General features: G+C 39.0%; 1 protein-coding gene across 1 annotated transcript; it reads left to right on the forward strand.

Moving 5' to 3' along the window:
* The first annotated feature begins 9,073 nt into the window (after positions 1 to 9,073).
* On the forward strand, positions 9,074 to 12,236 carry LOC131168597 (serine/threonine-protein kinase-like protein CCR1). The gene has a single exon (XM_058128153.1). It carries the CDS (start codon positions 9,371 to 9,373, stop codon positions 11,867 to 11,869), a length of 2,499 nt encoding a protein of 832 aa, XP_057984136.1. The 5' UTR covers positions 9,074 to 9,370; the 3' UTR covers positions 11,870 to 12,236.
* The last annotated feature ends 580 nt before the right edge of the window (positions 12,237 to 12,816 follow it).

A 12,816-nucleotide genomic window follows, 5' to 3' on the forward strand; every position in this document is an offset into this window, starting at 1 on the left:
TGTTTTATTTGATTCGGGGGCAACCCATTCTTTTATATCTGCTAGTTTTGTGAAACTATGTGGGGTTGAAACCCAAGTGATGGATGAGTGGTTGTTTGTGGCTACACCGACTGGGAGTGTAACGATCTATAGTAAGATGTTAGGAAACTGCCCAGTGGTTATTCAGGGAAGGCTGCTACCGGGGAACCTAGTAGTGTATGACATGTGTGGATTTGACATCATACTAGGGATGGATTGGTTATTCTTTAGCTATGCAGTGATTGATTGTCGTAGGAAGGTAGTAGTGTTTAGACCTCCTAGGGAGCAGAAGTAAGAGTTTGTGGGATCGTGTGTATGATCAACGCCACAGATTCTATCAGCTATACATGCGAGAAGGTTACTCTTGGAGGGTTGTCAAGGGTACCTAGCTTGCGTGAAGGAACCACCTCGAGATGATTTGAAACTTGAAGATATCCGAGTGGTTAACAAATTTTTGGATGTATTTCCAGAAGACTTACCCGGTTTACCTCCTGATCGTGAAGTAGAGTTCGTTATTAATCTGCTGCTAGGTAAGGCTCCGATTTCTAAAGCTCCATACCAGATGACTCCAGTTGAACTTAGAGAGTTGAAGGAGCAGTTGCAGGAACTACTAGATAAGGGCTTTATCAAACCTAGTGTTTCGCCCTGGGGAGCTCCAGTATTGTTTTTGAAGAAGAAGGACAGGTCGATGCGAATGTGCATTAATTACCATGAAATCAGCAAGGTAATAGTGAAGAATCGATACCCGTTGCCTCATATAGACGATTTGTTTGACCAGCTGTAGGGAACGCAGGTCTTTTTGAAGATTGATCTACGATCAGGGTATCATAAGGTGAAAGTTAGGACCGAGGATGTGGCGACAACTGCTTTCCGAAGCAGATATGGTCACTATGAGTTTCTAGTCATGCCTTTCGGGTTTACTAACTCTCCGACGGTATTTATGGACCTAATGAATAAAGTTTTCCATGAATATTTGGATTAGTTTGTAGTGGTATTCATCGACAATATTCTAGTATACTCTAGGAGTTCGAAGGAGCACGAAAACCATATGAGGTTAGTACTTCAGGTTCTATGGGAGAAGAAACTGTATGCTAAGCTGAAGAAATGTGAATTTTGGTTGAATCAAGTCGTGTTTCTAGACCATGTCATGTCTAAGGGTGGTATCTCAATTGATCTTGGTAAGATAGAAGCAGTGGTTGATTGGGTGAATTCGAAGAGCACATAGGATGTTCAGAGTTTCCTAGGATTAGCTGGGTATTATCGATGATTTGTGAAGGGATTCTCTAAGTTATTTGGCCCTCTGACATAGTTGACAAGGAAGGGTGAAAGATTTGATTGGAACAACGAGTGCGAGTAGAGTTTCCAGGAGTTGAAACACCAACTAGTCACTACTCTGGTTTTAACCATCCCATTTGGGGACAGTGGTTTTGTGATTTACAGTGACACATCACTGAAGGGGTTGGGATGTGTGTTGATGCAACAAGGGAAGGTAATTGCTTATGCTTCTCGGCAACTCAAGGAGTACGAGAAGAGTACGAGAAGAATTACCCAACGTACAATCTGGAGTTGGCGACGATAGTATATGTGCTGAAGATCTGGAGACACTACTTATATGGTGAATAGTGTGAGATCTTCATAGACCACAAGAGCCTCAAATACTTTTTCACACAGAAGGAGTTGAACATGAGGTAGAGAAGGTGATTAGAACTGATCAAGGACTACGATTGCACGATTAGCTATCACCCAGGGAAAGCTAACGTGGTAGCTCATGCATTGAGTCGGAAGTTAGAGCACACGTCAGTATCTTCAGTAGTAGGTTAGTATCATATCATATGGGATCTAGAGATTCTTGGCATGGAGCTAGTGGATGGTAATCATCAGACTGTCATTGCTAGCTTGGTGATCCAGTCGAAGTTATTTGAGAAGATTAAAGTCACGTAGGCTAATGATATGGAGTTAGTTGAGGTTGTAGAGAAAGTGCAGTAAGGGGCTGCAGATTTTAACATCTCTGAGGGAGTTGTGCTGAGGTTTGGGACTAGGCTGTGTGTTCTAAATGATGAGGGGATAAGGAAGACGATCCTGGAAGAGGCACATCGTTCTTTGTATGCGGTACATCCGAGTAGTACGAAAGTGTATCAGGATTTGCGCGAATCTTTCTAGTGCAGTGGCATGAAATGGGAGATTGCACGATTTGTAGAGCAATGTTTGATGTGTCAGCAAGTAAAGGCTAAACATTAGAGGCCGACAGGGCCATTGCAACCATTGAGTATTCTGAAGTGGAAATGGGAGCATATTTCCATGGACTTCGTCACCGGGTTACCACCGGCACTACACGGGCAGAATGCCATCCAGGTAATTGTGCACAGGTTAACTAAATTTGCCCACTTTATACTAATGAAGGTTAGCTACTCTTTGAGTAGGCTAGCGGAGATAGTCAAAATGCACGGGGTACCAGGCTTCGTCGGGTATACGTTTGGGTATGTAGTTGAGTTGGTAAATGAGAGATTACAAATTTTGAGGACGAAATTTTTGTAAGGAGGGGAGGTTGTAAGAACCCGACTTGAGATATGTAGATCGAATAAATGAGAAAAGGGTAAAAAGGTAAATTTAACAGGCTTCGTCGATGAGGCCATTGTTCTGGTCGATGAAGGCCCTCATACTCTTCGTCGTCGAAATTCAGAGCCACGTCAACGAAGAGATATCGAATGAGTTGTAAAATATCGGAGTAGGGTTCGTCGCCGAAAGAGCTGGTTCATCGACGAAGGCGCCGTCTCGTCGACGAATTGGACCGGGTCAAGGGTCTATAAATAGGATATTTTGTTGTTTCATTGCTAAGAAACCTCAAAACCTCTCTCTTTCTCTCTCTCTCTCTCTCTCTCTCTCTCTAGAACTAGCAAAATCTCCCCTTCTCTATTCGATTCTTCGTTGTTTGTCGCTTGATTCAGCAATCTGACGTTACAACGTGGATCAGGGGAGGAATTTCTGCGTTTCTCGCGAATCGGAAATTCATTTCGAGGATTTTTGGGTTTTGACCCAAAATCGAGGTAAGTGTCTGATTTCAGTTTCATTTCGGTATATATGTAGTAGTAAGAATTATAGTGAAGTATAGTTCTTGGATGTTTAGGTTTTAGGAACTTGGTTCATAGTTAGGAGCCGTAGAGTTCGTATTTTGGTATTCAGAAAAAGGTAAAGGGATTCTATTATATTAGTTATTTTTGAAATCGAGATCGGTAAACCTGTAGTTTACAATCGTATATATGCTTTGGCTACTTATTTAGGAAAATCTATCGGGTGAAAATGCGGGATTTTTAGGCTACAATTTTTTGGAAAATTTGGGGTTTCGGGTATCATCTCTGTTTCAGTTGGAAAATCATATGTTATATAAAATGGTAGTAATGAGATGACCATACCTATATTTGTATTAAACTGTATTTCTCGAACTGAAAACGATATGATTTGTGTATGCTCAAATAAGTGTGGAATAAACTATTGTTATGTAAAATGTTCCAAGTTTTGTAAAACAGCCAGGGGCGGCTAACTATCGTACGCTGATGGGTATAGGAATATGAGTTCCAAAATTTTTCCAAGTCTTGTGAAACTTTTCCACGTCTTGGCTAAGTACCATGGGCAAAAGCCATGTCTCGGCTAAATACTGTGGGCAAGAGTGTCCGACTCTATATCCGAGGGTGTAAAATATCGCCTGTTTGTTCCGGCTGGTCATTAATGGGTGTGAGTGGACACTATACTGGCAACAATATCGCTGTGAGGTTTCGGTTATTGCAGGGTATCAGGTGCTTGAGTATGACGAAACTGACCGTATATTTGATATTGTATGTACTAGAACTGGATTGTGAAAATACTGGAATTGTATTGTGTTGTGTTATGTCGAAATAACACTTGTACACACTGATATAACTTGTTTTCTTCCTTACTGAGAGGTGTCTCACCTTGAATATAAATTTTTTTTTTAGGTCCTTCGAGAAGTCGAAACTAGCATCCTAGCGTTCGGGAGCATGGGTGTTGGTTAGCTATGTAGAGTACTTATATAGGTACGGATTTTTTAATCGAGTTGTCATTATTGGGTTTTGTAGACACCTGAGATATGTATGGTATTTTGGAGCTTAGACTCTAGTCATGTATAGACTCTGGTATGGTATGTTGTATGTAATAGAAAGAATATTTCCGCTGCGTATTTGATGTGTATAGATATGTATGTGTATAGGATTTACGTGTACCCCATGGGGTCAGACCCTTATTCAGTATAGTATTATCTATGTGTTAAATGATATAGAGACAGGTTAGGTTACTAAATCACACCTAGGACCCATCTGCGGGTTCGGGGCGTGACATCAGTGCCTTTTATCCTTATTACTCTTTATTTCTTTCCCTCTCACTTTCTTCTCCTCTCATCCTCTTCCCTTTTTATCTCTCCATATATTTTCTAATTTAAGTATGTTCACTTCTCTCTTTTTTCCCTTTTTATGTGATCTTCATGACTGTATCGCTATTTTTTCACTTTTGATAAAACTTGATACAATGAGTTTATTTATAACCAATTTAACATCTACTCACCTAAATCCACACAACTCCTTAAAAGGTGCTTGATTTAAGCCTCCAATTTTATTAAATAAGATCCTAAGCCCTAACTTCTGAAACCACTTCTACATTTTTTTTTTTTCTCTAGTTGTCTCACCATGCCATAATGACACTGTTATTCACCTACAAGGGTTGGATCTCTAGGAAGAAAATTTGGAACTATGTCTAAGGCTTTTTTTTTTTTGATACTGTTAGCTTTGATGGCTACATGAACTTAATTGTCTTGTTTTGATGATAACAACCCATTAGTGGTTCGAGGTAGGGGTGAGCAAAATTCGGTGAAAATCGAATTAACCGAATTAACCGGCCGAAATTGGTCGGTTCGGTTCGGGTAAAAATTCCGGTTCGGTCGGTTCGGTTATAATTCCACAAAATTTCGGTTAATCGGTTTCGGTTCGGTTAAGGGTAAAAAAATTTCGGTTAACCGAATTAACCGAATTACTAATTAATTAGATTTTAAATATAATTTATGAATATAAATTTTGCTTATGCAAGTGCATGAAGGAGTTTAATTAACATATTTCGATTCTTTGTTTTACGGTAAAATATTATTTTCATTAATAAAATTAATAAATAAGGTATTTAATTAAGTTAGATTTGGTTTTAAAAAAAATTTATAATTGTATTATATTTCTAACAATTAATTTTAAATGATTTCGGTTAAAATCGGTTAACCGAATTAACCGAATGGGCAATTCGGTCGGGGTCGGTTCGGTTTCCATCGTCAATTCGGTCGGTTCGGTTAATGGTTTTATTTAACCGAATTTTTCGGTTAATTCGGTTAATTGCCCGAATTTAACCGAACCGACCGTTTGCTCACCCCTAGTTCGAGGTAAACTTATCTTTGCATAATAAGCCATAGTAAGCACAAACTCAAATGCAAAGATTAAGTAAATTCTTAATAGAGGTAACATCATCAAAAAGGGAGAGATTGTTAGCCTTGGTGGCTACATAATCATAATTAATATGTTTTGATGATATTAACCTATTTGTCGTTCTTAGTGTTTTCATTTTTGCAGATCATGTTTTGTACAGGTTTAAGGGACAAATACTTGAAGTATTGGTCAAAATGCAAAGATCGAACTGAGTTGACGTCGAGTAGGAAAGATCAAAAGGGCATTCTCTCGGAAAGGACCCAAGCACAATCAAAGGAAGTTTTTTGTTTAATTATATGTAATGGGTGTGTGTTTGAGGTAGTTTATTTTGTAACTATTGTGGCTTTGTTTCATACATGGTTTCTAAGTAAGAGTTGATCAATTTGCACATGCACATTAGGACACATAAGTTTATAGGATTTCACCTAAGTCACAAGCTCAACATTCATAGTTTTCAAAGTTAAATCAAAGAGTTTGTCAAAAGAATCCTAAACTCAAAATATATTTTCATATAGGACAAGTCGTCAACATCTTGGTTTTACAAAACATTTTCATACTTAGTCCCGATTGTGTCAAAACATGTTTTATGTCCTAAAGTTTCAAAGAAAATCAAGCATATTTTTATAAAGGACATATTAAGCATATAAGATATCAAATGAACTTTCAAACGTGTTTTCATAAAACATGATATCTTATATTCAAGGGGAAACTCTTTTGGACAAGTTTAAATTTTCATTAGAATTAATATATTTAATATACTTTTGTCTAAGAATGTTATAAGTCATTTAAAGGCTCATTGGTAAAGAAAAATAGGGGAATCGTCGACTAATCAATCCAGTAGCCTAAAATGAGTTTCTGCCCAGGTCACTCGTCGACGAATGGTAGTGACTCGTTGACGACTGAGTTTGGCTCGTTGAAAAAAGTTTCCATTAGCCTTAACGAGTTTTTAGCCTATATGACTTGTCGACGGAAAGGCATTATTTTGTCGACAACTGAGAAGGACTCGTCAACGATTGGGGTAGACTCGTCGACAATTTGCATCGTGAACAATGCACCAATGGCTAGAAAACATCTAGTTTCTTTTGGGATTTGCTCCCAACGGTCCAATAATGGCTAGCTCGTGGTTTTGGCTATAAATAAAAGTTCTTAAACCTTTTTAGTGTTGGTTTTGATCATTTTAGTGAAATATATCTTTTGAACACCAACCCTAAGCACTTCGCATATTGTTATTCATTTCAAGTGCTCATTCTCTTTTGCTCTCTAATCTTGTGTGAATCATTCCTTGAGAGAATAGTGTGAGGTTTTCTTTATATTTGATATCAGCTCAATAAGGAGCATTTTATTGTAATCCTCTTCTTGTCACAAAGGTTCTTTGTGAACCGTTTGTTGTAAAGTTCTTTGTGAACCGAAGGCTCTTGGTGAGCACAGTAGAGATTTGTTTCTGAGTGTAGGGATTTGTTCCCGAGTTGTAAGGCTTTTCTGCCAATGAAGGTGTATCCTTAGTGGATTGTGAAATCCTTGGTTTGGTGCTAAGTCGTGGACGTAGGCTTGGTGTCAAATCATGTTAAATACCGATGTTAAACTTTTCTCTCCCTACTCTTTATTATTTGTCATGTGCTTGATTTACTTCACCTATATTGTGATATAATTGTTTGAATCTTGCCAAGTGTTCTATTTTATAGACAAAATCAAAATATGCGAAAAGAGTCCATTCACCCCCCTGACTCTATACTCCCGAACCAATAAGTATTATCGGAGCCAATAAGTATTATCGGAGCATACCACCACACCATTAGATACGAACCTTGAAGTGATGGTAACAATGGTGTCCCTTATGCCCCCTAATTGATGGTGAAAAACTTATGCACCCTACCCTCTACATTATTTTATGAATTTACTACTACTTCTACTTAAGTTTTTTTTTTTTTGTTTAGTTGATGCAATCTAATAATGCAAAATTATTAGATCAACTTGTTTGTATGAAGGCTTCGTTAGATTACCCCTTTACCTAAAAGTTCAAGCTATTAGGTTGTGAGCCAATAATGTATATCAAACTTTAATACTGCCCTGCACGTGTAGCTCGACAACACATGGAGAGATAAAAAAATGATAAATAACACCATAAAATAAACGCGAGTAATAAGAGTATAACCTAGGACCTCATGGTAATCAGGACTTTGATACTATATTACATCACCACTTCACTTAAAAAATTAAACTATTAGGTTATGAGCGAACAATGTATACTTTAATAGACTTTTATATCTTTTCATCTTGTTAAACAAAATTGTTCATTAGGCACAAAAGTTAATGGAGTCTTATGCTTACTTGGGGTGTAAGGGAAATCCTCTTGCATTTAATGTGCCTTCTTTGGCTTAGTTTAACCCTTGATGAAATATTATCCAAATCCGGTCTTCCCAAACATAGGATGAGTGAGTGGTAAAAAATTATAAGGTGCTTAGAAATATTTAAAAAATGACTAAAATAGATATGTGATTTTAGGAAATATAATAAATACAGTGATAGTTATGTAATATTTGTAAAAAAAAATTAAGGACAATAGTTGAATAAAATAAATTTGTTGGAGAAAATTTAGATTTTAATCTTTAAAAATTTCAAATATTTAATTTTTAAAATTTCATAATTTTTTTTTTAAAAATTTAGCTTTTAAAAGTTAGAATATCTGTCATTAAACACATTAGATCCAACTTTTTGAGTTAAACTCACTTTTTTGTTGGATTATCGTAAGAACTCCAGTCATCGACGAGCCACTTTTCGGACCCCCCGATGCGGCACAAAACTCACGGGTCAGCGGCCTTCTCCCCTGGTTCACCGGCCAAGTTAATCGGATGCGAACACGGGTTCAACTTCCTAGTGATTATAAGTGTACATTTATTGTTCTTATTATAGAAATATATTCTATATCATTTTTTATAAACAACTACTGGTTTATTAAGGTCGGCCAATTATTTTTCATCATGGCATGGGCAACGCACAATTGGCTCATTTAATAATTCTTTCAAGTCATTTTTGTCAGCTTTCACACTCATAACATCACACTGACTGCTAAACCCACCAAAAAAGAAAAGGGTAAAAATATAAGAGCGATGACTCCTTTTTCGCATGAATTATTTTGTTTAATGTGTCTATTACTAATTAAAGGAATTTTATGTTAAAACATAATAATTTTTTGACCAGGCAGCCCGCAGTCAAACTACAAAACAAAGAAAATATAATATGTGAATGGTAAACAAAACAAAGAAAATATACAGATGACATAAAATTTTTTAAAAAACTTTAGAAAGATCTCTTTTCCAGATCCTTCCATTTATATACGTTTCTTTTTAGGGTTGTAGATACCACCTTTTCAGCCTTCCCTGGAGGGGGACAGAAAGCGAGGAAAACACGTGGTGTAAACTTCCATGTCAAAAGGTGAATTGAGGGAAATAATTGGTTAGCCTCATCACACACACCAGAGGCCAAAAAGAAAGCCGTAAAAATTTCTTCTGATGAGTGATTTAGTAAACAAACAGTAGTTTAGGTGTGTCCTAAGATTGGTATATCATGCTGTAATGACTGGCAAATGATGTTGGACAAATGGGATCGATGATCAAAACTGCTGCACCCATTTGTCTGCCATATCAAACAAAGGTAACCTAATTGAGATTGGTACAGATCTAGGATCCGCAAGAACACAGAAGATCACCAAAGGAAGGACAATATACATTATGCATTTATGCATGAACCAGCTTACCAAAAGTAGGATAGTTGTCTTACTCTTACTCCTTGCAAAGAGAGAAAAAGAGGGTTGAAGCACAATGACGGTACAGTCCGCAGTAGCTGCGTAGGGACTTGGGGTGGGGTGTTCTGGTCGAGCTCTTATGGCTCCGCGAAGCTGTGAAAATGGCGAAACCTATCTTTACCAGGGATCACCATCATCGTCATCAGTATCATTAACATCGTCACCATCTTCTAGGTTCCAATTTCAGCATCGAACAAGACGACCATTGAGTGTTTCCTCATCAGTCCATGCCAGCTCTGATTCAAACCAAACCAACCCCCAGTCAACAAACATGGAAATCCACGATACCCTTTCTGGGTTTCTTCAATCTCCGCTTCTCCTTCCTCTACTGGTGCTCTTACTCTCCGTCGGCGCATCTGGGTTCGGATCAATGGGGCCCATTTCCGCCGCTTTTGGCGAACTCGGGTTCTTCTGTGCCATCGACGCCAGCGGCAAACAGGACGTGATTTGCTGGGGCAAGAACGGGTCGTCCTCGCCTTTTACGTCCTCTACTTTTAGCAACATCCCGCCGATGGCGTCTCTCTCCGGCGGCGAAGGTTTTGTCTGCGGCATTTTAGCGAACAATTCGCAGCCGTATTGTTGGGACTCGCTGGGTTCAGGTAATGATCTCGTGCCTTCGATCTTCCGAACCAATGCTTATTCACACATAGCTGCTGGCAAGGATCACGTCTGTGCAATTAGAGGATCTTACTATTCTGATAATGATTCGGGCACCGTTGATTGTTGGGACATTTTTCCCACATCGAATCGTAGCTCGATTTCTGTTCAGCGTAGTTTTTTATATGATCAGTATATTAGCACTCTTGTTTTCAAGAAGGTTGTTGCGGGGGAGGGGTTTAGCTGCGGCGGGATTAGAGAAGGGGGCGTTGTGTGTTGGGGTCCAAACTCTGCAAGCTTGGGGGTTGCGGGGGAATCAGAAAATTTTGCGATTTTGGCTTCAGGAAGGAGTTCCCTTTGTGGGATTTCAGGAGTCTCCAGTGAGGTAAAATGTTGGGGCAATGCCAATTCTTTTGTTGGTCCTCCAGCAGGGATTCGGTTCGTGTCATTGACGGCTGGTGGACAGCATTTTTGTGGGATTCGAGAAGACAATCATGGAATTGAGTGTTGGGGGAGCTTTAATTCATCATCGGTTCCTCGAGGCTCTGGATTTATGGCAATTGCATCATCCGATGTCACTACATGTGGCATAAGGGAAGATGATCTGGTGCTTGATTGCTGGTTTGCTGATGTCTCATTAATGCCAGATTATGATCCTCCATTGCAGTTATGCAGTCCAGGCTTATGTATATCAGGTGCTTGTGGTGAAGGGAAGTTTGCTTTTAATGCAGTCATCCTCAATGAACCAGATTTGACGAGTTTATGTGTTAGGAAAGACCTGAAGATCTGTTTACCTTGTGCATCAAACTGCTTGAAAGGTTTTTTCCCATCTAGTCCGTGTAGTGAGAATGCGAATAGGGTATGTACTGCTTGTTCTCTTTGCCAGAACAGCTCTTGTTGGGGTGTCTGTGGCCATCATTCTGCTCCAGAGATGCAGCAGAAGCACAAGCAGCAGTCTTTGAGATTGGTGCTCATAATTAGTTCTTCTATTTCATTCTTTTTGTTGATATTAATCAGCTGGTGTTTTCTTCCACGTGCTATTGCCATCAAAAAGGAAGAAGGGGCAAAAAAACAATTTGCGTCTTGTATTTGCAAACCAGAGTTGGAAACTGACAGTAATACCGATTCACATCCTCTGTCTACTGCCTCCTCTTTTGGGTCTGCTCAAGTTTTCCGACTATCAGAACTGAAGGATGCCACTAATGGGTTCAAAGAGTTCAATGAACTTGGTAGGGGAAGCTACGGTTTTGTTTACAAAGCCGTCCTTGCAGATGGGCGCCAAGTAGCTGTCAAGAGGGCTAATGCTGCCACAATAATCCACACCAACAGTCGTAACTTTGAAATGGAGTTGGAAATCCTTTGCAAAGTTAGGCATTGTAATATTGTTAACTTGTTGGGTTACTGTTTGGAGATGGGGGAGAGGTTGCTTGTTTATGAGTATATGCCCCATGGGACACTTCATGATCATCTTTATGGTGGGCTTGCTCCTCTGCATTGGAGTCTCAGGCTCAAAATTTCCATGCAGGCTGCAAAGGGGCTTGAGTACCTTCACAATGAAGCTGTCCCTCCTATTGTCCATCGGGATGTTAAGACTTCAAACATTCTTTTGGATTCTGATTGGGGAGCACGGATTGCAGATTTTGGCCTTCATACTCCAAATGATACAGATCTCACTGCGGACATGAAAGGGGATGTTTACAACTTTGGGATTGTATTGTTAGAAATTCTTAGTGGAAGGAAAGCATATGACAGGGATTTCACACCCCCAAGTATAGTTGAGTGGGCAGTGCCCCTAATTAAGCAGGGTAAGGCAGCTGCCATAATTGATCGGTATGTAGCCCTTCCAAGAAATTTTGAACCTCTACTTAAACTTGCTGATATGGCAGAGCTGGCTGTGAGGGAAAATTCTAGTGAACGGCCTAATATGTCAGTTGTGGCAGCTTGGTTGGAGCAAATTGTGAAGGATGGATTGATCTTGTAGAGCTGTAGCTTGATCCCTAGATTTTGAGCAAAATTGAATATGCAGAGCTCACCATCACAGAAGCTTTTGGTGAGTATACTCACCAGCAACTGTAAATTTGAAGTGACGTTGTACATTATTTTGCTTCAGTGCTCCCTTATCTTTCTCTTAGAATTTGCAAAGGGAGGACAGTTGTGATCATTGCCTCTAGTCTACATTTGTTCTTCTTATAGAAGTTCGCAAATTTTTTTTTCCTCTTTTGTAATGGGCATGCATGCCTTCTTCTCTGAGAGGAACTGATTTATTATTGCATGAAAATGGGCTTCAATTATTATCTATTTTATTGGATGCCATTTGTTTATTAAATAAATTGACAAATTTTTGTCGCGAAGGCGCCTTGTTTTCTCATCGGTAGATTTTTGTTTAGCAGTTCAATTTATTTTTATTGAGTAACTTTCTGATGCAGATTTTTGACAATAACAGTGTTCTGAATTTGGAATGATGATGGTGATGGTAGTAGCAGAGGCGATGACAATAGCAATAATGATTATTATTGTTTTTAAATTCATAAAATAACTAATATATGTGCGTCCATCTTTGTGCATCAACCTGAAAACTTCCGAGGGGAAGTCATGGGGAATCAGGATTGAGCCTAACAAGCACCAAGTCACCTACTTTGAAGTGCTGCAGTCTTCTCTCCTAATCTGTCCACTCCATCTGTTTAAAAGCTTTCTCCAGGTAGGCTCGGGCAATCTTTGCCTTTTGTCTTTATTCTTTGATGAAGATGTATGCTCTGGGACTCTTTCCTCTGTACAACTCATCCACTATGTGAGGTAACAATGGCTGATGATTCTTGAGTCTCGGTCACTGACAATATATTAGGGAACACCCCAATACTTCACAATATTATTGAATTCATTTGCTATGTGAATTCATTTGTCTTCATTGTGGGATTGGTAAAGCTTTGG

Source organism: Malania oleifera, chromosome 11 (genome assembly GCF_029873635.1).
Source record: "Malania oleifera isolate guangnan ecotype guangnan chromosome 11, ASM2987363v1, whole genome shotgun sequence".
NCBI lineage: Eukaryota > Viridiplantae > Streptophyta > Magnoliopsida > Santalales > Ximeniaceae > Malania > Malania oleifera.